General features: G+C 44.8%; 1 protein-coding gene across 1 annotated transcript; it reads right to left on the bottom strand.

Moving 5' to 3' along the window:
- Positions 1-10,665: 10,665 nt before the first annotated feature.
- TBCB (tubulin folding cofactor B) lies at positions 10,666-22,475 on the bottom strand. The gene is made up of 6 exons (XM_088452572.1): positions 22,295-22,475; positions 17,668-17,811; positions 17,437-17,533; positions 13,552-13,743; positions 13,010-13,082; positions 10,666-12,645 (listed from the first exon to the last, which is right to left on the bottom strand). Exons 1-6 carry the CDS (start codon positions 22,409-22,411, stop codon positions 12,528-12,530), a joined length of 741 nt encoding a protein of 246 aa, XP_088308698.1. The 5' UTR covers positions 22,412-22,475; the 3' UTR covers positions 10,666-12,527.
- Positions 22,476-27,811: the final 5,336 nt, after the last annotated feature.

Genomic DNA, 27,811 nt, shown 5'->3' with positions numbered 1-27,811 from the left:
CCGAGTGCTGCACGTAATGCTACAGTGCAGCACCTGGCTCCTGTTGACACTTTGGTATCACCTCTCCGCGGGTGACACCCAGGTGCGGCCCGCACCCCTCTTGTGACGCCACTGGTTGTAAGTTTCCAAACCTCACTGTATCTGATTTGATTTATGGCCTATCCTGTCCCCTTCTCACATCAAGTACTTCAAATAAATTGTTCCTAAATGTGTACCATAGAACCTATCTGTCTCCACACAGATGACTCGTAATGGGACTTACAAATTCCCATGCTTGCCCTAGGTGTGGTCAAGAGGAGGCTGACCTTTATCATTGTCTCTGGGCATGCTCAGTGGTTCAGGGATTCTGCAGTTGGGTCAGATGGGAAGCCGAAGCTCATTTTGCAAACTATGTACCCTTTATCCCAGAATGGGCCATTTTGGGCATATTCCCAGGGGCAAAGAATAACCAAGGGTAGAAGAAAACTCTTATTGGCGTTAAGTGCTCATACAAAAGAAATCCATTTTACAGGAATGGACACAACCCACTCCTGTCAATTTTCGGTTATATAGGGAGAAATATTTCATATTTCGCTGGGTGGAGGCGATCTCTGATAATGAGAAGAGGGTTGCCCTCTTGTTTGATACATGGGAAAGTTATCTCTTCCCTCTTCCTATCTCTATGAAAACTCAGATCCACATTAGTTTAAGTGTGACCTCATGGTACGAAACCGTATTTTTCTTAATGATCCACCAATTTCCTCCTGCTCGGTGAGTGCCGGAACCCTCTCTTCTGCAATGCACACTCTTTGCTATTGGTTTATATTTCATTGTGTAACCCAGTGGTTCCCAAACTGTGCGCCATGGCACTCTGGGGTGCCTCGGGACACTTGCAGGGGTGCCTCAGATTGATGGTCCAGCACCAAATCAAATTATTTATGGTCAATGTAATGTAAATATGTGGACAAACAGAAGCGCAAACCTGTCCACCACCACATAACTGAGCCTAAGGATGACAGGTAAGCACATTTTTTTCTGAATTTCTCAACAACAAACTTTTAGCTTAGGGGTGTCGTGAAAACAATGCTGATACTCTAGGGCGCCATGATTCACAAAAGTTTGGGAACCACTGGTGTAACCTGTACCCTTCTATGGCAACATGTTTTATTCTAGAACTTTGTGCAATTGTTACGCATTCTAATGCTATGTAACATTTATAAGAAGTCAATATACTGTAAGACTGCCACTGTGGTGGGACTACAAATTACAAAATACCCAGTCTACTGCCGACTGCATCACATGCCAGGAAGTTGCTCCACCAAAGATCTGCCCCCCAGACTCAGTCGCTGGTGCCCCAGGCCCCCGCCTCCCATGTCCTTACCCGCAGCTCCGTGTGGTGCATACCTGTTGACATCCAGCTCCAGGAAGACCTGCAGTCGCACTTATGCTTGAGCCAGCCACTCAGGACTCTTCTGCATGGCTCCGTGGTTAGAGTTGCCGCCAGGGAGTTGTGGGTGAGGGGGGGCACCGGGACTGCTGCACGGGTCTGCGGCTAGGGCTGGGAAGTTATTGGTGAGGGGGTGCGCAGGGACTGCTGCACGAGTCTGTGGCTAGGGCTGGGGAGTTTTTGGTGATGGGGTGCGCAGGGAATGCTGTACGGGTCTGTGGCTAGGGCTGCCGCCAGGGAGGAATGAGGTGGGAAGATATGGGTGAGTGGGGCATCGGACATGTCACAGTGACATAATAAGCGACACCAATGAGTAGGGACAAGCTATAGATAGGTGGAGGCGGCAGCTGATGGTCTAACAAGGAGTTCTCCACTAGTGTATGGTGGCTTCTCAGGTGCCATGTATTGGGCGGCCATGACGATACACTCCAGGTACATAGTTACAGCTCTAAGTGGGGTAAATATATTGTGACAATGGAGGTGCCCCTTTAGTGCTGGCGCCAGCACCTCCATTGTCTCCCATAGTTCTGCCCCTGCTGTGTTGCACAGTATGACCAACTTCATCTTACCCTACTGTAACTTGGGCTGCCCAGCCTCCCTCTCCACTGTTTTGACATATGTGTTATGGTTTATTTACCTCCACTGTGTATCACATTTCTACATATTGCTTCTCGTCATGTTGTTCATTGGTAGGATGGAAAACATGTAGGACTGATTCATTCTGTGGGTATTTTGTAGGTTTTGGGTTTTTTGTATTCCCACATCATAGATTACATCTCCATGTATTGCTTATCCTTCCCATTGTAAACATTGTTGTACTCCAAAGATGGCAGCCTCGTCTGGTACATTTGTCGGTAGGAGGAACAATCTGCGGATTTCGATTTTTTTTTTTTTAGTAACTCTGCTTATTTCTTATAGTCCCCCAGTGTGTATCACATTTCCAGGTACTGCTTATCCCACCTATTGTTACCTGCGTAATAAGGTTGTATCGCCTGGTACTTTTTTGTGGGTAGGATGAACAATATGTGGAACAGATTATTCCACATCAACATCGGTTAATCGCCCGCAAATCGGCCAGGTAAATGTCAAAAATGACCAGCGATGCGCGTGCCCGCTGGTCATTTTTTACATCTATCATCGCCAGTACATGCTGGTCATCCTGACAATCACGTCAGGTTCAGCTTATACAGGGATGATGGATGTGCCTACGACTGAACAGTGTAGGCACATCACAGACATAGAAACGACTGCACGATTACAATGTCGTAATCGTGCTCTTGTTTCTATATCTATTAGTAGATACGCAGCTTTAGATAGCTGCATCACCTGATACTTTATAGGCAGGCTGAACAAGCCATGGAACTAATGATTGTGTAGGTATATTGTTATTCCTATATTGTATCGTACTTTTACTCCAAAGTGTAATCATATCAATGCATATTGCTTATCTCACCCATTGTAATCAAATTGTAAACTCACTCTTTGACAGTTTGGCAAATGCTTTTGGACAATCACCCCAGGACAAGGGTGTGAGATTGTCCAAAGGACTCACCCAACAGACAAAGGGTGAGTTTAAAATTTGTTTCAAATGTACTATATTGATTTGAAAAACATTACACACTATATCCTTATCCACCTTTTTCTCTTGAGCTTTGAACTTACACTAAGCTCGACACATCTACATGTATTTAATGTTGCTCACGCAACCACCGCAGGACATGATATTCCACTGTCATACTTATACCTCTAAAGAGTGAGTGTCCAAACTTCAGCAAAAGGGCATATTGCTAAATACATACTACTAAGGTGTCTGACCATTTGCACCTGTTAAATTTAGTTTAATAGTTTATTTTCCCTTTATGTAAAATGTTGTAATTACTATATATTTCTACACTTCTGTTATACCTGGCACACCAATTAGATTTAGGTGAAGATGTCTTTGAAACTGAGATCTGGAGAACTTTCAGGAGGATTTAGAAATGAGCACATGTAAATGTATTCTGAGGTGTATACCACAGTACGAGTCTATAGGTGGCGATATACAACTTCTTATTGGTCAAGTCAGAGAAGACAGTTTTGTCATGAATCAGATTCCATTTATTCATTATTAATATCTCTTTGGTATCTATTGATGTTTTGCAAAATTAGCCGCTTTGTATGCTTTTGTATATTCCTTTTTATCTCCTTTCAGAAACATATAATTTTTCTAATAAATACTAAATGGATATGTGTCTATATAGAAACTGTATTTAAACATCGAGCCAAATAAAAAAAAAAAATCCATTGCTGATTTGTACATCAATGAAAAGAAGATTGTTACGTGCGGTCTAATAAGCAGTCCTGGTGGTACCAATGGGAGCAGTTTACTGGTTAGGGTCACCACTTAACCTGAGGGATAAATATATAAAAGATAAACATCTAAATGCTTAAACCAGCGAGCGCTCAAATCATGTGCAGTAGGATGCTATGTTTTTTCAGTATGAAACCGACTATATTAATTGTTATAGTTTACTTGGGTGGCAAACAGCATTAACCAATAGATGGAATGAATGTAAAGTGCAGATTAGAATAAGTAATGGTCAACCTAGAAATTGGTTAGCAACAGGTTATTTAATCCCACAAAGTGGTAGTAGGTTAAAAACAAGTATAATACACTGTTCAGATAATGTTATTAAAATAGAATTAAATACTATAGTAACAATAGATGAATGGTATACACACTGGGAAAAGGGGGGTGGACACGTGAAGGCCAGGGGAGGGTACAATTGATCAATAACGAATGAATGAAGCTTATAAAAATATGAGATATGGTAAGAACTTACCCTTGTTATCTCTATTTCTACAAAGTCCATAGGGTTCCACAGGAAGTTTTCAGCCTTCCAGGATGCACTGGGGTCCCTCTCCTATACCCCGCCACTGAGCCAAGGCATCTCTGTTACATAACAAGCCATAGGCCGGAGGAGGAGAGAGAAGAAAGTCTGGAACACATAAGAATCATATTCTCACCAGAAGGAGATGGAAAAAACGGTGACCAGAACAAAGCCCATCTGCAGGTGTGACAGGGCGGGAGTCCTGTGGAACCCTATGGACTTTGTAGAAATAGAGATAACAAGGATAAGTTCTTACCATATCTCATATTTTCTACTTTAGGGTCCATAGGTTATCCACAGGATACCGTGGGGATGTCCCAAAGCAGTATCCTTTATGGGTGGGGACGCTTCTGTGCTGAAAGGAGAATCCGCTGCCCGAAGGAAGCATCCTGAGAGGCGAAGGTATCAAAAGCATAATACCTCACAAAGGTATGGACAGAAGACCACATGGCTGCCTTGCAAAGCTGAACAGCCGAGGCACCACGGCGAGCTGTCCACGAAGGCCCCACAGACAGAGTTGAATAAGCTTTAACAGAGGATGGTACAGGAAGGCCCTCATGAATGTAAGCCTCAAATCACCATGCAAATCCATCCTGCCAAAGTTTGCTTAGTGGCAGGCCAACCCTTCTTACGGAAACCATAGAGGACAAACAAGGAGTTGGACTTCTGAAATGAATTGGTATGGTCAACATAAATCCTTAGAGCCCGTACCACATACAAGGAGGCCTCACCAGCTGAGAGGTCTGGGGAATTAAAGGCCCATACTATAATTTCCTCATTAATGTGGAAACCAGATACCACCTTAGACAGGAAAGGGCGAGTGCGAAGCACTGCCCTATCCCTATGAAAAATCAGAAAGGGAGGGTGACATGAGAGAGCCCCCAAATCCGACACCCTTCTGGCCGAAGCAATGGCCAGAAGAAACAAACCACAGTCTTAGCTGTAAGCCATGTTAAATCCACTGAGCCCAGTGGTTCAAATGACAGTCCTTGGAGAGCCATTAGGACCACAGCCAAATCCCAAGAAGCCACTGGTGGAACAAAGGGAGATTGAATACGAAGTACACCTTGCATAAAGGTGCGGACATCAGGAAGAGTAGCAAACCTACGCTGAAATCACACTGAGAGGGCAGAAACCTGCACCTTCAGGGAAGCAAGGCGAAGACTGTGATCTAAGCCTGCCTGCAGGAAAGCCAAAACCCTGAATATGCTAAACACCTGAGGATCATAGCCTCTAGTGCGACACCATTCAAAGAAAGTATGCCACACTTTGTGCTAAGTTCTTGTAGAAGGCGGCTTCCGACCTCTGAGCATGGTGTTAACCACAGAGCTAGAAAAAAACCCTGGACCTTAAATGGGCTGTCTGAACAGCCACGCCGTCAAAGTCAGACGACCCAGGTCCAGTTAATGGCAAGGACCTTAAGATAATAGGTCCGGACGTTGAGGCAACAGCATCGGAGTGTCTATGGAGAGACTCCGAAGATCTGAGTACCAGTGACGTCTGGGCCACGCTGGAGCCATCAACAGGAGCGTGCTTCCTTCTTACTTGAACTTCCGAAGTACTCAAGGAAGAACGGAGGGAGAGGTACGCAAACTGGAAGGTCCACTGGACCAACAGAGCGTCCACCAGAAGTGCCTCCTCGTTTCTTGTTGTTGACCCGTACACCGTGAGACCATGAGGCTTATCTCTGGAATGCCCCACTCGTTCACTAGGAATTATAACAACACCTCCTGGTGAAGAGACCATTCCCCTGGATGCATGTCCTGATGGCTGAGGAAGTCTGCTTCCCAGTTGAGGACTCCTGGTATGAACACTGCCAAGACAGTTGGGAGATTGCCTTCCGCATAAGCCAGAATGCGGGACACCTGTGTCAGGGCGCCTGACTTCTGGTTTCTCCTTGGAGGATTATGTAAGCCACTGTGGTGGCGTAGTCTGACTGGACTTGCACAGATTTTCCATGAAGAACCAGTCTAGCTTGCTGAAGAGCTGTGAATACCGCTCAAAGTACCAATATGTTGATTGGAAGAGCAGATTCTGTTGTCGGTCACTTCCCCAAAAAAGTGTGAACCTGTCACAGCCCCCCAACCTCAGAAACTGGCATTCTGAGTGCCCAGTCCGAGATCCAAAAGGGGCGTCCCTTGTTGAGGTGGGACATCTGTAACCACCAGGCCAGAGCCAGCCGTACCTCTAGAGAAAGCACCATTGTCAGTGTCTTTATCCAACGGGGCAACGCATTTCATCAGATTAACTTCTGCAGAGGTCTGCTCATTGCCGAGTGAACGAACACTCGGCGACTCTGAAGACAAATCTAAATCTTTGCCTGTAACACAGAGATCTTTTCCTCTGTCACAAAGATCCTTTGTTGTGTGAGGAACCACTTTCAGGTTATCAGCCAGCCGTGATTCTGCAACACAGATATTGTCCGTTGCAGATGGCCCTGAAGTACCCCCCTAGACCCTGCTAAGAGCAGGTCATCCAGATAGGGTAACACGCAGACTCCCTGCATACGCAGGTGGGCTGCCATAACTACCGTGACCCTGGTAAACACCCGAGGTGCTGGAGAGGCCAAAGAGCAGTACCTGAAACTAGAAACGTGGATTGATCACTGCAAACCTAAGCAACCGCTGGTGAGCTAAAACAACTGGGACATGCAGGGAGGCATTCTGCATGTCCAAGGACACCATAAAATCCCTAGGTTCCATAGCCAATATGATGGAACGCAAGGTCTCCATCCTGAACCAAGGGACCCTCAAAAGGCTTGTTGAGGGACTTGAGGTTGAGAATAGGCCTTGTAGGACCCATTGGGTGTCAGAACCAGAAAGGGGTTGTGTGAAACCCTGTTCCTCCCAGAGGCAACGAAACAGGCACTATAACTCCCACTTGGAGCATAGAGTGCCCTACTTTCTGGAATTTCAGGGCCTTGTCTTGACTGACTGAAGGCCTGTGGTGAAGAATCGGCAGGGAAGCCTTCTGCAGAAGGAGAGGGCGCACCCATGAGAGACCACTTCTCCTACCTAAGTGTCTGTAGTAGTCTGATACCAGCACTGGGCGAACTGACGAAGTTGGCCTCCCACCCTGGGGTCCCCAGGGGGAGGTCCATCCCGTCAGGCTTACCAGCAGATGTGCCTGTTTCTTTGGCTTGGTAAACTACCTGGCCCCTGACGGTCTAGGAAAGGACTGTTCTTTGGACTTACCCTGGGCCCAATAGGGCCAATAAGGACCCAGATCCTGAAGGAACCCTGGCCGATAGTAGACATGCGGATTTAGCTGCTGCCAAAGTGCTCACAATCTTGTCCAGATTAGGGCCAAAGAGGACCTCACCATTAAAGGGTAAGCATTCCAACCCCTTCTTGGAGTCTGCATCAGCTCTCCATTAGCGCCACAGCAGGAAGCGCACCACCACTGCTGCCGAAGAAATTCTAGAAGTGAGGAGACCTATAACCAAGGCTGCCTCATTAACAAATATGGATCCAAGGCATCTGCCCCCGTTCCATTCCCTGGCTACCCAGCTTAGCTGGTCTGGAAGCCCCCCCCCCTCCTGTAAGGGAGTATATGGACTTCCAACAAGGTACCACTTTGCGACACGTAGCATTCGAGAGAACATAGGTAAGGGTGCAGTACTCAGTAGACATGTAATGAACTACAGGAAATGGATAACCTGCAGTTAACATTCCTGTGATATCATTGACGAAGGGAATTCCGCAGAATACCATTGCCACATACAAGTTTCGCTTTGGCAAAAAAGTATCGCGCAAGCGAAAAAGCTTCGCTTACCTAGTGTGCTTACACGGGAAACTACATCGCCGAAGTGAAGAGTAGGCGAAAAGGCTGATTCTGCCATGCTGGTTTAAGGGAAATCCATCCCTGCAACATGGACTGGAGGTAGCCGTCAGTCTCTGTACAAAGGTAGAGAGAGAGACATTACTGTGAACACCGTGTAAACCACCAGGGAAGGAGCATTAGCTGTATCTTCTCACGGACCTGCCTCGTAACAGGTAGAGAGGAACAGCAGGGTGTACGTCATACCAGCAGGCCCAACCGCATGGTAATCACACACAGCATGCACTGGGTACAATGCAACCACATATATATATATATACATACATACATACATACACACACACACAGTATATACACACACATTATAGTAGCAAAGCAAAATACTAGTCCTGATGCTTGTCAAGCCGCAGGAACTTACTGCATAAATATGGCAGAGTGCAATACCAATTTCCACAAATACATATGTCATATAAATGTGAGAAACCCTCAGGGTTCACATTACCCACCGCTAACAGTACTTTGAATGTGGTACGTTTTGGCCCGCGGTGAATGCCGATGCCGCCGGAGCCGAGGGGTAACCTCAGCGGCGGCAGAAACCGCGGGAGAATGGTGAGTGGCACGGATTTGTACTTCAGCTGACAAGAAAGGCACGGTTTTTATGAAGAGACAGATACTATCAATAGAACTTTTATAAATTTCAACTTACTCTACGATTCAGTTATTTTTAGAACATTGAAGCATTACAGTGAATCAGGCCTCATTATAACAACATTGAAGGAATTTCTCATTACAACACAATGTTTGGTCTCCCACAGCAACCACAAAAAATGTAATAACACTGTAGGACATATAGTTGTTTATATAGACTTGGTTTTGACACTATTATCCACATATTTAGAGAGTTTTAAGCTCCTTGGATAACATCTCTTCTGGATACATAGGATTTCCTGTCTCAATTATCTTGACTGGATAGAGCTAGTGGTCAGTATTTTATCGCCTTTGAGGTCAACAGCCTCTATACCTGACATTACAACAGAGCATGGGATGCTCAATTTACAGGCATCCAGCTGTTGTGCAACTGCACATCACAGGGTGCCCCGCCACAGTTTCAACATTACCTAATAAAAAAAACTGTGGCAGGGCATGCTGGGATGTGTAGTTCAACGGCTGGAGAGCCGCAGGTTGAGCACCCCTGCAATAAATCTTAATTCCAAATAATCTGAAGTGCAGTCAGTTTTTATTAAAGCTGTACAATATTGCATCAAATATTTTTTCTTTTGATAATAAATTCCTCAGGAGAGAGCAGGGAACAGTAACGGGGTCCACTGTCGCGCCTAAAAATTGTTTCCTGTCTTTCTTTGAATAGAATTTCAGATATCAATACATATCCCCTGCTGGTGCATATAAGTGATTATATTTGTGTGCTTATATGGGTGACCCATTACTATTTAGATACCATTTTAATTTTTTGCCCTAATGATTATTTTTGTTACGTTATATTCAGGCTGAAATGTGGAGTCAGTTGGGTTACATTGTTTAACAGAGAGACTGTAAACTGCTCCTCCACTTTGGTAGCTCACACCTAATCAACTAAACAAATTTAAAGAAAAAAAAAATAGTAGCTAAATCATGCATTTAAATGGATAAAATGAATAGACACCTGTAATGACTAAAACGGTAAGGAATAGACGTTATCAGTTACAATTATGAACATAAAAGTGGAAACAGCTCTGTTTGAGAACATAATTAAGATACCACTAATACTTTCCCTTGTTTACATTGTAACCAAAATTTTAAGAGGAGAAAGTTCCTCTCATTTTCATACCTTCCAGAAATTTCCAATTTAAGGATTTTATAAATGTGGCATGTCCATAATGCAATCAAATGTGACATGTCCATAATGCAATCAAATGTCCATGGAAGTTTATGTATAATAACCTGTTGGTTATTATACATAATAGAATTTAAATACACAGGATTTCTCAGTGTAAGCTCCAGGTATTGGAACATATTTTGACTTCTAAACAGGAGTATAGAGACAAAATTTGGAAAAATTGAACAGGTTTTAACTTTAGTAATGGTTATTGCTTTCAGAACAACTTTTCCATCTTACATTTTTAGTAAGCCTGCGTCGAAGTCAGACACCCTTCCTAGTTATTACCTTGAACAGGATTCACAGATAATACTGTATATATTTTTGTTAAATAATATTTTTAATTATATCTATAATTTATGTATTATTTCTTGAGTTTTGTGTACACATGAATATATTGTTATTTCCAATTATGTCATAAAAGCACTTTTAAAAGAATCATAACTTGTTTATGTGACTTTTTTTCACTGTAATAGTCAGTTGTAGCACTATTATTCTATTATTGATAATAAAAACATTAAAATCCAAAATGTTGAATATTCTGTACCATGTTAAATAACCATCAAAGTACCTTATATATGGAAAACACTTTGGCTTGCTATACACATTCACTATCAACTGGTCAAATCAGTTAAAGGGCATCACGGCTAGTAATGTGTGTTTGGTCTGTGATATTGGCATACGTACCCCATTTGAAATGATTATGTAAAGCCAGATTGTGCTGATGATTACTGCAGTATGCATTTATTTAGCACTTTGCGCAATGTATACACAGTACTTGACAAACAAAAAGAGAGCTGGAACCAATACGGTCTGAACGAGCTATCTGTACTAGAATATCACGCTCAGTCTAACTCCCTACCCAGCCCAGCAATAAAAAAACATTATAATTTGCTAGGTCGCCAACCTCCATCAAAGATTATTAGGCCTGATTCTCGCTGACATTTTACTTGCGGTTTTAACACTAGTGAAAACTCAATAGTGTTTACAAGCATTTTAGAGATTTCCCATATGCGGTAATTACAAAAAGTAACGAGCAGCATCCTGAAAAACCCTCCTGCAAGTGAAAGGCCGATGGCTATGGTAATACTAGAAACAATGGTTTCCAGTGAGACCCATATACAGGTGTTAAAAACACAAGTAAAAAAACATTCAAAAAGATCAGCCCTTAGTCTAGGTCTGGCATAAAGAGCACCTCCTCATTCAACCCACCCACCCACCATATAATGACTTCATCTTATTGGCTTACACATTCTCACCAGCAACTTTTACAGAATACATTGCTTCCTACCATCTGGCTTGCTTCTGTGCTCTTCAATCATTTCTTTATGTGATCAGGCTGTTTTAATGTTTGGTTGTGCCACAAACTGACTCAATTCTGTTTTGCATTGTAGCCCTAAGCAACTAAATAAAACAATGCTTTATGACAGGGGTCTTCAAACTTGGCCCTCCAGCTGCTGTGGAACTACACATCCCAGCATGCACTGCCACCTTTTTGATATAATAGCATGCTAAAACTATGTGCAGTGCATGCTGGGATGTGTAGTTCCACAGCATCTGGAGGGCCAAGTTTGAAGACCCCTGCTTTATGATATAACATTGTGGTTGGAATACGCAGCACGAAGGTAAAAATAAATGTGTTTAGTCAAAATTGCAGAAGTGCACGTGCTTGCCAATAAAATAAAGTCATTCGGTGGTAAGACGGCCTTTACTTGCAGTGATGAAAATAAATTATTTAACACATTATACGTTTGGTCACAAAGAAAATGAAAAATCGTCTCAACAATGTAATATATAAAAAGGACACATACTCATATGTATACTTATATACACCTACAAGTGCAAGGGGCAGATTTAATAGATCTATCAGAATCTTGCACACCAATACTACACGGATTATTCTGTCAGGTAAATCGCACTAGTGTTTGCTCACATCCCACAAAAGTGTAAGCAAATATAAAAAAACAAAAGCACAAGCAGGGTTTTCCAACTGTAGTAACTGGAACTACGCGCAGACAGACCTTTGCGGCTACTTAAATCTGCCCCGTAATGTCTGCATTCTCTGCTTGGATTAGATTGTGCAGCCCTTAATTCTCCTGGAAAAATAACTGAAGGGACTTTCACTCAGCTCCTATATACTGAGATTCTGGAGAAACGTCACAAGAACTATTAGGAATTAGAATGTCCGGGGAGTAAATGGGTGTCCTTACCCCCTACCCTAAGTCGACAACATGACTCCAAGGAAGTGTTAAGTCCAGGTTACCAAATCAGTGTCAGGTCTACATAAATCACCAATAATACGTGCAAACATACATACGTTAGACACATCCACAGTGTATATGGAGACAGTCATTAAAGTGTCTAATTTGTTGATTCCAATTGTCTCCAGAACCAAAGCACAACGGTTTTTGAAGTAGAGCAGAACATCGAGGCATTTGATCAATTTGGAGCATAAAAAAAAAAAAACGAACATAAAAATCTACTTTTTCACATTGTTAATACACTGAATGGAACGCAGCGATGAAAGTTGGAGATCGAACGAAGAGGCGGCGTGAAGGATGGATATGGCACAGGGCTGTCACATTTCATCATCTAGACCGAAGTCTTCCTCAGGGAAGTTACCAACTGTCACATACTGCGGCTTCAAGAATGCACCGTACTTTGGTGTACATGTGAAGTAACGCTTCCCCTCAACGCTGCACAAAATAAAGAGGAAAAGAAAAAAAAAACACAATACTGAATCATGACAACGGAAGAGGTTTCATCAGTCTGAGTGCTCGGAGCAGATTCAATGATGCATGAGGTTCTGAGACAATATGGCTGAGCACGCTGCAGGTGGGAAAACATCACTCGTTTTGCTTGCACGTATAAGGAATGTAAGCAAAAACCTGCAATATATAGTGACGTTCTGATGGAACCTTGCAGCTAATTGAATCTCCACCTTCATGTCATTTGGTCACCCTACAGAGAACAATACACTGTCAGACCAGGACCCAATCTGAGGTCAGAACAATAGCTAGCCCCCATCCTCCCCAGGTCTGCATCAGAATCCCTCCTCACCTTCCATCGTTTTTTCCAAAAGGCTCGTCATACTTCACACCAACCCAGTATCCTGGCTTAAAGTCTGTTAAACCTAAAATACACAACAAAAACAAGTTACAAGCAGGAAACAACAAGGGAGGGGGGTTGTACAATGATGTCACTTTGCATACAATCTAAAGCATGGGTCTTCAACCTTTGGCCCTCCAGCTGCTGTGGCACTACAGATCCCAGGATGCCCTGCCCCAGTTTTAGCTTTCTGTCATATTAAAACGGTGGCAGGGCATGCTGGGATGTGTAGTTCCACAGCAGCTGGAGGACCAAAGGTTGAAGACCCCTGATCTAGAGAGATCAATTCAGTGAGGCTGGAACTTGATGTCACATTGCACCCTCATCGCAGATTTTTGTTCGCCCCCAAATACAGGTGAGCACCAAATCTGCATACAAGACATGGAGAAAAGCCTCAATGGAAATACCCTGGACATCTACATTTTTTTTTAAATACATAGGCTGACAGCATGAAGGAAATGAGGGGAATAATGCACTCTATTACGGGGACTCACCTACATACATAACCTCGCCCCGCTTGGTAGGCTGTCCAACCACCCGCACCTCACATCGGCCTCCTGGCGTGATTGATTCTGCTGCCAACCTCTCCGCCTCCAGCTTAAGCTGCTGTTCTGCAGCATTCTGTGCCGCCTCCTCTTGGTTAAACTTCCCCAACTTATTCCGCTTAAGGAAGGAACGCACGGAGTCTGCAGGGAACAGACAGCATGATTTTGGGAACATTCCTGCATATACTAGGAATAACAAAAAAGTCCATGTTCCAATCATTAAAACCCTGATCACTGTTATAATGTTGTGGAGTCGGAAATTGGGAGATAGCAGTAAAGCATAGCAATGCATCATTAGGTTAGACCAGTGGTTCCCAAACTGTGCGCCGTGGGTTAGATGACCTAACTTGCACCACCACTAATGAATGTTACAATCTGATTGGTTTATATGGGTTATAGGATCTGTGTGTTATTTGCACTAGTTTAGTAAATTACATGAACCGGTTCCCAATACGGGTGACCCCCGCCGAGAGGTGAATGCACAGGGTTTTAATTTGCTTTTAACTATATCACTATTACACATCAATACAAGCAGTTCTATTCACAATAAACTCTATTTATAGGATTACATTTAGAATAGGAGTGTAAACTACTCCTGTTGAACTACCTACTCACAAAATAAAAATAACTAGTGCCACCCAGTGGGCTAAATAAAAATGACTATTAAGACATGCAATGAAATGGGAAACAGTCGGGAAGCTGGCGGACGCAATACCGACCGCCGGCTTCCCGACTGCTGAATCCCGGCAAGGGTTAAATGACAGGAGTCGAAATTTCAACGCCTGTCATTTTACCTACGCCTGGAGATTGGCGCCGGCATCACGATTGAAGGGATGCCCGGCGAGGACAGCCTGCGGGCTGAGTTAGGTTTAGGGCTCCCGGGGGGAACTTAGGGTTAGGCATCCCCCCGGGAGGTTAGGGTCAGGCTAGGGAATTGGGGGATTAGGGTTAGGCACCCCCGGGGGAGGTTAGGCAACTCCCTAGGGTACTTAGGTTTAGGCACTTGGGAGGGAGGGGGAGGTTAAGGTTAGGCACCCCTAAGGGAGGGTTAGGGGGTACAATAGGTTAGTTTGTTCGGGATTTCCACCTGTGTTGGGCTGTCGCTGCCGAGACTTGAACCGCCAGCCATGCGGCCAGCGGTGAATCATACTGATTCCCAATGTGATTTATCAAAGCTTGGAGAGAGATAAAGTGGAGAGATAAAGCACCAACCACTCAGCTCCTGTCATTTTTCAAACACATCCCGTAAAGAGACAGCTGGGAGCCGATTGGTTGGTATTTTATCTGTCTCCAAGCTTTGATAAGTTTAGCCCATAATCTGTAGCGTCTCTCATTGAAATGTCCCCATTTGAGCCATAAGAACAATATAATGCTTTCAATGGGATAACAGCAAATGATCCTTAATGTTACGTCTACGACAATGACTTTGACAATGAGGATAGGTGTAACTGTCTAGTTAGAAACACTGAAAAAACATAAGGCTACACCCATTGGACCTGAAGTTTGCACTCCACTGTTCCTGCTATGTCCAATCCCATCCACACCTGTCCTGTTAATTTGTTATCAGGAGTTGAAGAGTCTGTTCTGGTAAAACTAGGAATCACGGGTGCCCTAACCAATACCAACAGGTAACTGCCAAAATGATTTACATGGTATTGACTGCTGCTCCCTATAAAAGAGAGAGTGCTTTCCCATACTGCTGCATCAGCCCAGTGTCAGGGGATTCAGTATGAAACAGTGGGGTAGATGTATGAAGCCCAGAAACGGTATCAGCGCACGTTAAGTGCGCTGATACCGTTTCTCCCCAATGTATGATCGGGGTCTGGGCGGTAAATGACAGGGGCGCTATGCGCCCGTCATTATCGGCGCTGCTATCTACAAGATAGCAGCGCCGACAGCCTGGGCTATGTACGAACGGTCAGATCGTCTGACCGTTCGGCCGGCTGTAGCTGTCGTTATCAACAGCTACAGCCTGGCGTTAGCCTATACCCACAGCAGGGACAGCGCTGTCCCTGCTGTGGCGGCTACCGGCTCCAGGGCTGCACGCGGGGATCTCGCGATACTTGCGAGATCCCGCGCATGCTCATTGGAGCCGGCCGGGCCTGACACACATCGCATCAGCACTAGGCTGATGCGATGTGGTCTGTAGCAGGTAGCGCCGGAGGGGGGAGTTAACGCTCCTCCTCTCCGGCCGGTGAGATGTTCACACATCTCACCGGTAGTGCTTCCTGCTTCGCCTCGGTAAAGAGGCGAAGTAGGAAGCTTTATAGCGGCACTTAACGTGCCACTATAATACATCTACCCCAATATTTGCTATGGCAAACTGAACTCCTTTATGTACCGTGGATGACTCAGGGGATTGAATGCAGTTTACTATGTACGTGGGAGAGAAGATTCTGAGGCTACTGACTCCACACATGTCACAATCATACAATCAGGAATCGGGTGTTAGTTCAGCCTGTGCATCAGATTCCTACCTCTAGTAGTTCTCACAAATCATTACAGACATCATTCAGCAGTGTTCTCCAGTCACAGTAAGTACCAGGACACTGGACTCCAGGGGAGGTACCACCACTGGGCAAAATCTTTAGCACCACTAATGTACCATTGTGAGGTAACAAGTTGTATAAAAGATGGGGCAAACATAATAACTATCTACAACACTGTAACCCTTAAACACTGAATTTATAGCTCCCATTGTTTAATGCAAGTCCATCAACTTTCTTCTTCTTAAAATGGGTACACACTTAGCGACTCGCCAATGCGATGTCTGATGCTGATGAACGATATATTGGGGCGGTGGGTACACACTGCATGATCCAGTGGATGACTTCCCGATATATCGTTTGCTGGCACCATTGACTTTGCCAGCGTCGGCAGCTGGGTACTCCATCGACCGTGCATGCAGGCCGATGGATCGATCCCGATGAACGACCAATGGGAACAAGCAATGTGGGTACACACTAGACTATGTGCCCAATATGATGGCCCGATCCGCGGGATTGGACGACATACCATCTAGTGTGTACTCAGCCTTACTGTTTCAAGGTGTCCCAACAGTGCATTCACAGGTACTTCTCTCCAGGGGTGATTCGGCAACAGAAAGACATATCACATACCATGTTAAACCTTTACAAGAGTACAGACCATAACTTTATAATATATAGAACTTGATAAAAGTCATGTGAGACTGAAACATTGAACAAGGTAGACACAGTTGTCAAGTGTGATTCTTTCATTTCATCAGACCTGTGAGTGCCGCCTTTCCCTTTCTACATATATATGGGGTTTTTTTCTGCAGTAGTTCCATGAATTAAATGCTGAAGGATACAGGATCAATGTGATCTAGCACTAACACAGTATATACATGAAGTCACATTATTGTGCTGATCTTCAACAATTGAATTCACATCCTGCCGGTCAGCTCCCTCTTTATTCCTCAGCGTATTGCAGTTTACAGGACAGCAAAAGGGATTAAGAGGTATATTTACCAAAGTGAGAGTTTTTAGAAGTGGAGGTGTTGCCCATAGCAACCAATCAGATTCTAACTATTAACTTCTAGAAAAGGGGTCAGCAATAAGTGGCCCTCCAGCTGTTGAACTACACATCCCAGCATGCCTTGCAACAGTTTTAGAATGGTGAAATAGCAAAACTGGAGCAGGGCATGCTGGAATGTGTAGTTCTACAACAGCTGAAGGGCCGCTTATTGCCCACCCCTATTCTAGAAGGTGCTAGTTAAATATTAAGTAGCCTCTGAATGGTTGCTATGGGCAACATCTCCATTTATAAAAATGCTCACTTTAGTAAATTTAACCCCAAGAGTAAAGGACATACCTGATCTTTTCTCATAGACTTCCTGTGATATTTCATATTTCTCCACTCTTGACAGATCCTCAAACTCCCCAACCTTGGCACCACTCTTATCTATCACCTGCAGGTAAATTACACAATCATTTAGTTCATTCAGATTTGTAAATGTTCCAAAACAATCTTAAATACACTCCAAAGTACAACTATAACATAAGGGGTTATTTCCTCACTGAGGAACTGTTAAGGTTTACTAACATGTATTCTGCAGTCGTTATCCACAGGGTAGGAGCCTAACAGCGCATCATCCTGGTCCAGGTTCTGGATAAAGTTATTTTCCGTACTGTATAACTGCAAGTCCATACACGAGGCTGGAGACCCCACCACCAGCTCCAGTTTACACTGCAATAAGAAGAACATGTAAGTGTCACCATTGTGTCGTAGTGTTTTCACTTCTTTCACTACAAAATCTCAGGTCACCAACATGAAATTTAATGTTAAGATATTAACCAGTAACGTAAGATCACATAGTGGCACAAAGAACCAGGCATGCTTGTTGGCACTATCAAATCCCTAGGACTCAATCTTATGTCTATCAATGCATAGGTCTTATGCATACATGCATGAAGCAATGCATGTATGTAACATTGCTAGAACAGTGGACTGTAAGAATTGCTAAGTGACCATAATGTCACTCTTGAACGCCTTCTGCAAAACATGTCAAACGGACATTGAGGAAGAGGGGAGGGTTGCTGGAGTCCTGAATTATGTCCACCTATTATTTCTACAAAATATTAAATTATTCACATCACTCATTGAAGCTTAAAGTCTAAAGCTGGGTACACACGGTACGATCTGCACAACCAACGATATCGCTGAACGATTTCCCTTGAACTTTCTGTAGTGCACAATATTGGGTGTACGGACGACAATAGATATAGTTATCGTCCATGCGGGAACACGCAGCGTTGGTCGTTTGCTGCATAAAAATGAACGATATGAAAGATTTATCATAGAACGATATCGTTCAGTGTGTACGCACCTTAACTTTAATGCCACACACTAGATTTCATGTTTTTCAAAGACAATTAATCTAGCAGTATGTTTTTGGTGTGTGGGAGAAAACAGCAGCATTGTAGGAAATCATGCAAACTACATGACCAGAGTTCTGGTTGGAAATTAACCCATGGCTACAATGCTAAGGCAGCTTAGCCTCATAATAGCAATTCTGAGTGCACTGAACTGTTGCCAGTTTGTTTTAATAAAAACTTGTTCTTAAGTAATGAATGCTGGAATTAGGGTTAACCTGCCCATCAGTCCTGATCAGATTTTGAACTGAACTGCTGGTCAAATTTAAGGGTACTGTTTGCTGCTGCTACGTAATCTTCTATCTTTATATCAAACTGCACTATTTAATAGTGCCCACAAATACAATGCAGATGGGGGCTTTATTAGGTGAGGTGGGTGGGACAGACATCATCCAAGAATACAGTATAGTAGGACAGACTGGAACCTAAATGGGACTCCAGGAACAGGGCCCCAAATATAATAGAACTTTCAATGTATGCAAAAACTTTGCTGAGGTGGGGAGGTTGACTAGGGCGGTACACCTGTCAAACCATAACGCAGGTGTTCTAAGGCGAGCTCAGGGAGGACAGAAACCTTCCTGTGGAGCAGAAAGGCAAAGGGGTATGAGGACATTACTTGCATTGCATCGTCATTGCACCGTCCCCTCATTAGAATGCCACAAATTTGTACAACAGGAGGCGAGGCCATGATGATGCCCTTCCCTCAAACATGGCTGCCCCCTTTGGGAATCTCCTCCGGGGGATTCTTCAAAAGTCGTAAAGTATAATTTATACAACACACAAATTATACTATTTGTTTTTTTTTTACTTTGAATTTAAAGAAAACGCGTTAGTTTGCTTATTTTTCATCACACGCCAAAATCAGTCTACCGAAATGAGCCAAATTCAACGTATACTTTTCTTCCTTTTCATTAAAATTGCAAGAGAGTGATCTAACAGGAAGTGTCATCTTTTTTTTCTGACCACCACCAAGAAATAGTTTGTGGTTCTTACTTCGGCATTAATGCACCTTCACAAAACCGCAAAAATGCAGGTTCTACTTATAGGTTTTCAGAATCCAATCTGCACTTGAAAATGATTGTGCTTTTTCATTTTATTACGTTCTTGAATGAAACGTATGAAATGTGTAGGAATAATATGTTAGACCAACAAGGCATACCATAATGAAAACTAGACAATGTAGATAGAACATCAAAGAAGGGGACCCCTGTGCTTATTGATGTCAGAATGGGGCGAGTTCTGGGCATTAGAAAGACCCCCCCCCACACACACATCTCTGTTCTTAATGCTTTTTGTATTGTAACATAGGTGTTGTATTCTAGGAACCATCAGGTACTTTGCTATCAAAGGGACATGTTATTGGTCTTTTTTAATGCATATAATGATCTGTTGCTTTAATGGGGCAAGAAACTGACTGTTGATCTATTGTGCTACCTGGCTCCTCCCCCATTAGCTGTGTAGTTATATGTTGGTCCTTTGCTGGTAATGACTGCGGTACGATGTTAATCCTACCTAACTGAGGGGGTCATTCAGACCCACTTGAGAGCGGCAGTACGCTCGCAAGTGGGTCGATGTTCCCCACTGCGCATGCGCACGACGGAGGGAGCTCCGTCGTGCGCATGCGCGAGACCCGGGGAGCGACGGGCTTTCCATCGCTCCGGGTCTCGCACCAAAGGGGGCGTGGTGTCGATGTTGATTGACAGCACGCCCCCTTTGGTGGGCGTGCCGGGGGCGTGGCGGCCAGACGGAGGCATTCCCATGGGAACGCCTACCGTCTGAAGCCGGCCGGTGATTTTGGGTCTGATAGAGCCAAAATCACTCTAGGGCTTGTGGCAGGGAGACCCTACCGCAGGGTCTCCGTCGCAAGTCCGATGGTCGCGATGGTCAAGACCATCGCAACCATCTTTTTGGCCGCTCACATATGCTGTGGGTGGTCACCCACAGCTATGCGAGCGGCCAGGAGGCCGCTCCATTTTCATGGAGGAGGGCCCTGATTCAGAGCGAGCGCTCTGGTCAGAGCGTGCGGCTCTGAATCAGGCCCTGAGTTTCTGTGGTGGACCAAAATTGGAGAGAAAGATCCTTTCGAAGACATCCGTAGCGCAATCCATCAATTCAAAGCTCTGGTATATATACAGTACTAAGAAAGCATTACTTAAGCTGGGTATACACTATACAATTATCAGGGCGATCTGCCGGATATCTGCGGATAATTGTAGTGTGTGTGCGGGAGACTGAGGGTTAAATATCGATCGGTCCAGCATGCCCGTCCGATTAGATAGTTTGAAAATTAAATGTCGGCCGCATCGGGCAGTGTATGCCCAGCAGCAGCCGACAGACATTTCCCCTGTTCCTTCCCAGGGAAGGAAGGGGAAAAGGTCTCCTCCACAGGGGCGGAAAGCAAATATATATCGGGACCAATACACTGTGAGACATCTCACAATGTATGCCTCAGATATATGCAGGCTTTCAGATTAATTGTCTGTCAGTCTGACAAATTTGAATGCTACAAATCAAAATGTTAGTTTTGTTGGGAAGATGTTATTGAAACATATAGAATAGCGTGATAAAAAAATTTAAATCATGCAAAATAATAATGGCAATAAAAGACAATCCCTTTAACAGAAAAGTACTGAAAGGAACTACTACTATCCTTTTTCAAATGAGGGTACTTCCCAGTGTGTAGGTACCGGCATGGTGGAGATAGGCTGCTCTCTCCCATCTGCCAGCTCTACTCATCTGAAAGTGGGGGACAAACCCCCACTCTCCCCCAGTACAATGCCATGATTGCAGCACTGTGCAACTCTAGCGCACCCTGTATTGCATCATTAACCCCCTGGCAATTACACTGGTGAAGCGGGTAGGGTCTGTGTTGCTAGTGTACAACACACTTGCCTACTTTCCCAAAACGGCTGGGAGGCTCCTGAAAATTGGGCGGTTCTTCTGGCTGCCCGCAAGATTGAGCAATAGGGATGTCATCGACCATCGATAAATCATAATCATTGATGGTTTATGGCCGATGTTGAATGCTTTTACCATCAATGGGGGAGAACCATATGGTTTCCTTCCATCGTTGGTAAAGCATAACAGAGTGGGTTATTTTTTGCAAGGTGCCGAGACACTGAGTATAGCAACGCCCCAGACACCCATGAAGCCCCGCACCCCATGATATGATTGGCCCACGGGCCAGTCAGTCAAAGAACAGGGATGGCTATCAGTTGGTAAAACCATCGATGGTCATCTATTGCATAGTTGGTAACCATCAATGGCCACTTGCTAATTCGCCATCGATGGTAACCACACCAATTGCTATCCCTAGTGAGCAAGTCTCCCAAAGCCACCCACTTACTGAGCAAAGGTGGGCAGACCAGGTGGTGGTGAGACGCGATTCACTCTGAATTGCATCGTAGCGCCCCCCCCCCCCCCCCCCCCCCTTCACTGCTCGTGATCTCAGCACAGTATAATAACGCAATTACTTCTCCCCCATTCCACTACCATGCCGACCTATCTGGCTGCTAGAAAGTCGTCAAGTATGATCTACGGAAAAACAGGAGTATACTAAAAGGCAGAAGCATTGGAAGCCAGAAATATTACAGCAGCCAATATTTAAACAAACAGTTGAAGACTTCCAGTTGCATCAGTGTCACTGGGTGTGGCAAAACTAAAACAGATAGATATAGATAGACCCACAGTACAGTTATTGTATTGGAACATCATGCTGAGCCCCGGACTCCATGCAGACCCCACCCACACCACGGTCACGTGTTCCCTCCCAGGGCCTCTATCTTTCCTCCTCCAACCTTTAGCTCTGCAAGAGTGAGCCCTCGGTCCAGCCTCTTCTCCGCTGTGAAGGTATTGAGGCTGCTGCTAATCCGCACGGTCACCACCGGGGACGAACGAACGGTAACGGAGCTCATGGCTGAGATGACTGCGGCTACCCAGTATGAGCTAGCAAGAAAGATCCAGCCAATCAGAAAGAGGCACTGGAGCGCTCACCGAATCGCAGCAAGGGGCGTATCCTGTCGGCAGCCAATAATTAATCCCGCTATGGCGTCTGGACTTGCAGCCAATCATGGTATGGTTCTTGCCAACCATAAACTAATATAACCAATCAAATGAGGGAGCTATGTGACAGGGAGTGGGACCGCCTATAAAATGAATCAATGAGAGAACGCGCTGTGTTTATGCTTTAGGGCAAAGCCTTTGCTACTTCTGGAGCCAATGCGTGCCAGTGCCAACCACAGCATGGAGGACGGCTAGTAATTGTGCGCAACATTATTTGGAACGCAAACCGTTATGGTGGAAGAAAACTGACTTGGTTTTGGACATGCGGGTCATTAGTATGGGTGTTAATTAGCTATTTACACAGAGGTATTTAGTACCTTAGTAATCATATACATTTCCCAGCTTTTCTGTGTGTCATTTAAACAGAAAATAAGTTACTTGCTGGTGGGGAGATGTAGTTAAACTTCTAAATAGAACCAGTGGATAAGTTGCTCATAGCAACTAATCAAATGTATCTAGTACGTTCTATAAAATGATAGCAAGAAGCAGATTGGTTGTTATGGACAACGTCTTCACTTGTCCTGTTTTACGTGTTTGTACCATGTTGTACGTGTTGTACCATCTTACTTGGTAACTTATGTGAGCTTCACTAGAGATGGATTTCCCTGTTAGCATGGCAGAGAGGGAACATTGGGCCTGATTCAGAGCCGCTCGTAAGCGGCCGCTCGTTCGTTCCGACCGATGTTCGCACAACTGCGCATGCGTACGGATTTTAATACGCATGCACGAACCAGTCAGTGCGGCCGAAAATCTTGTGCTCGCTAAATAGCGAATGCCTGCTATTTTGAGTGACAGAATGAGGCGTTTGTGGGTGGTAACGGGAAGGTGCTTGAAAATGGGGAGTGGAGATCAGAACGCAGGCGTGCCTAAAGGTCAAAACGTGCGTTTTAAGGGTGTGCATAATTACTAAAGCAGCGTCATCGATCACGTCACTTGGTAGTTTTATAGTTAGAACTGCTCGCATGATTGTGGTAGGTAAAACCAACCACAAGAATAGCGAGCAGTTCATACGCCGTCCGATGTACTCGATTAATCTAATAAATAGCGGACATGACATGCGTGCGGCCAAGGGGCGTTTTTTTCAAAATTACGTTCGCATGTTTTGTTCGCTCGTTCAGACATAGAGGTGTCAACAGACCGCAAAGAGCGAACGGTTAATTTAAATAGCCACCCCCTTTTTCTGGACGAGCGAGCGCAAATAGCGTCCTGCTCTGAATCAGGCCCATTGTTCTCTCTGTGGATAGTAAAATTGCTAGGTCACCAGCCTTGTCCCTCCCCCTGCCGTCGCAGGTCACATGGTTGTGATGTCGGAAGTCCTTCTGCGCACTTGGATCTAGCATCAACCGTGTTAATCAGTGGATATAAATTTTAATTAACTCTATCAATGTTGCATGTTCTTAACAGCAAAACGTGGAAAAGCCCAAAGGGGGAATGGCATTTTTCAGTTTCTGTGTGTGTGTGTATGTATGTGTGCATATCTGAAAGTATGTGTATATATATATATATATATTAGGGGTGTGCACCGGCCACTTTTCGTGTTTTGGATCTGGATCTTTCTTTGTGTTTTGGATCTGGATTGGTTTTGCCAAACCACCCTTCCGCCTTGGGTTTTGTGTTTTGGATCTGTATTTTTTTTTTAAAAAAGCTTAAAAGCAACTAAAATCACAGAATTTCTGGGTTTTTCTGCTCCTATGATATTATTAACCTCAATAACATTAATTTCCACTCATTTCCAGTCTATTCTGAACACCTCACAATATTGTTTTTAGTCCAAAAGGTTGCACCGAGGTAGCTGGATGACTATGCTAAGCGACACGAGTGGGCTGCACAAACATGTGGCCCATCTAGGAGTGACACTGCAGTGGCAGACAGGATGGCAGTTTGAAAAACTAGGCCCCAAACAGTACATAATGCAAAGAAAAAAAAGAGGTGCAAGATGGAATTGTCCTTGGGCCCTCCCACCCACCCTTATGTTGTATAAACAGGACATGCATACTTTAACAAACCAATCATTTGAGTACCAGGGTCTACCACACGACTGTAGCTGAAATGATTGGTTCATTTGGGCCCCCACAAAACAAGCTGGCAATGACTCTGTCCCTGCACAAACTGGCTCTACGGAGGCAAGATGTCGTCCTCATCCACCGATTCTTCACCCTCTTCAGTGTTGTGTACATCCTCACAGAGTATTAATTCGTCCCCGCTGGAATCCACCACCACAGGTCCCTCTGTACGTTCTGGAGGCTGGTCTCCCTGGAAGAGTTAATAATTCATTTTTATGAACATCATCTTCTCCACTATTTGTGGAAGCAACCTCCTATGCCTTTCGCTGACAAGGTCCCCGGCTGCACTAAACACTCTTTCGGAGTGCACTCTGGAGGGGGGGCAACTCAGGTAAAATAGAGCCAGTTTGTACAGGGGCCTCCAAATTGCCTCTTTTTCCTGCCAGTACAGGTACGGACTGTCTGACATCCCTACTTGGATGCTGTCACCAATGTAATCCTCCACCATTCTGTCAGTGGTGACAGTATCATATGCAGTGACCGTAGACATGTCAGAAATTGTTGGCACGTCCTTCAGTCCGGACCAGATGTACAAACCGGCCCTTGAGTTATGAAACAGGCGCACGCTTGTTGCTGCTACTGTGTTGATGCAAGTGCAGCTACAGTGCACACAATTCACAAACACAGAAAAAAAAGAATTTTTTCTTTTTTGTGGAGCGCACTTTGGGGGTTACACCACCCTTTAACAGACAGATGCACGCTTGACGCTGCTGCTTTGAGGATGTACGTACAGTGACACAATTCACAAACACAGAAAAAGAAAAATATTTTTTGGGGTGCACTGGGGGTTACAGTACCCTTTAATGGACGAGCCAACTGGCCCTTTACTTATGACACAGGCGCACGCTTGGCGCTGCTCCTTTGTTGATGGACGTGTGGCTACAGCGCACACAAGGCCTGATTCAGAGCCGGACACTCTGACAAGAGCGCTCGCTCTGAATCGGGGCCCTCCTACCTAATATTGGAGCGGCCTCCTAGCCGCTCGTATAGCTGTGGGTGACCACCCACAGCTTATGCGAGCCGCCAAAATGATGGTAGCGATGGTCAAAACCATCGCGACCATCGGGGTTGCGACGAGACCCTGTGGTAGGGTCTCGCTGCCGCAAGCCCAGGAGTGCTTTTGGCTCTATCATGATGTCATTGGGGCCGGCCCCAGACAGTAGGCGTTCCCATGGGAACGCCTCTGTCTGGGCAGCCACGCCCACCAAGGGGGGCGTGCTGTCAATCAACAGCTTGGCCGTCGTTATTCGGGTCTCGTGCATACGCACGACGGAGCCGCCTCCGTCGTGCACTTGGGCACCATCGTCCCGCTCGCGAGCGGGTCAGAATCAGGCACACAATTCACAAACACAGAAAATAATTTTTTATTTTTGTTGGAGTGCACTTTGGGGATTACACCACCCTTTAAGACATGAGCCAGCCGGCCCTTTACTTATGGGAGACAGGCGCACACTTGGCGCTGCTCCTTTGTTGATGCACGTGCAGCCACAGTGCACACAATTCACAAACACAGACAATAATTTTTTATTTTGTTCGGAGTGCACTTTGGGGGTTACAGCACCCTTTAACGGTCAAGCCAGCCCTTTACTTATGACACAGGCGCACGCTTGATGCTACTTTGTTGATGCACGTGCGGCTACTGTGCACACAATTCACAAACAGAAGAAAATTTTTTTTTTGGGGGGGGGAGCACCCCTGATGCACAGATCACCCCCTGGACAACATTACAGCACCCCTCTAGGACTACAGCCTTTATGGGACACTGCACAACACAGTCCAGCCAGCCGCTATAGACTTTGGAGTGGACACAGCCCCTATGGACAACTGACTGCACAACACAGCCCACCAAGCCCGTAGGACAGCAGCACAGCCCAGTCAGCCCCTATGGACAACAGCAGCACAACATAGCCCAGTCAGCCCCTATGGACTGAGTGTTCACAGCCCCTATGGACAACAGCAGCACAATACAGCCCAGCCAGCCCTAGCTCCCACCCGCCTTCACTGTCCACAGCCGGAGTGAGAAATGGTGCAGACGCGGGGACCTTTTATAGAATCCAAAACCCGCGAGATCCGGAAGGCAGGAAGATGACGTTTTGCCTCGATTTCAGATCCGAGACAGGCGGGAAAAGTCGTGCCTGACTCGGATCGGGGGGTTCGGATTTCAGAAATCCGAACCCGCTCATCCCTAATATAAATATATAATGAGCCTTATGATCTGTTTTTCGGAGAGATGTAGCAAAACTTCTAGAGAGATAAAGTGGAAAAGGTGCGCATAGCAACCAATCAGCTTCTAAAGTTGGGTACACACTATCGTTCAATTCCGCGGATCTGAGCGATGTATCTGGTACATAGTCTAGTATGATATGCACGCTCCTTTGGGTCACTAGCAACATTGCCCGTTGGCCCTACTGTAGGGCCGACTAGGGATGTTGCTACCAATGCCATGTTGCAGAATGCAGCATGACACGTCTCTGACGGGTACCGCATGCCGGGTACCGTCACCGGCGATGTCGTGCTGGGTACACATTGCTAAGTATGTACCCAGCATAACTCCTTTTATAGACTCTGCTAGATAAATGATAGCTCGAAGCTGAATGATTCATGTGGGCAACTTCTCTTTTTTTAATCTCTTTCGGAAGTTTGATACACTTCCCCCATTGTTTTAGCAGAGCAGAAATGCAAAAAATTAACTTGTAAGGCCAGCCCAGAGCTGTAATGCATTTATGGGGTTTTACGTTACTGTTGCAGCACACTACTACAGCTTTCCCCATATGCAATATGAATACATCAAGGAAAAAATATTTTCATTGTATATAAATTATCTAGTATTGAAGAAATGTCCAAAAATATACACCTGTACAATTGTCGGGTCGTTCCTGCGATTCCTGAACCTTCCATGCAAAATTGCAATATTGTGTACGTACCTTTGATAAATATTTTTTCAAGTCACAGTTGGTCACGTCGTAAGATAGCGTCTTACAGTCAGGTGCATAAATATTGGGACATTGACAGAATTTTCATATTTTAGCCTCTATTCACCACCACAATGGCTTTGAAATGAAACAAACAATATGGGCCAAATGTAATAGGGTGAGAGTTTAGAAAAGTGAGAGTTTCTGACGATTTAAAATCTCATTCAGATGTTTTCCCATTTTGAAGATAAAACTCAACCAATGTGAGAGTTTACTG

Source organism: Taudactylus pleione, unplaced genomic scaffold, assembly GCF_031769625.1.
Source record: "Taudactylus pleione unplaced genomic scaffold, aTauple2 ptg000039l, whole genome shotgun sequence".
NCBI lineage: Eukaryota > Metazoa > Chordata > Amphibia > Anura > Myobatrachidae > Taudactylus > Taudactylus pleione.
This window is presented reverse-complemented; position numbering and strand designations above follow the sequence as displayed.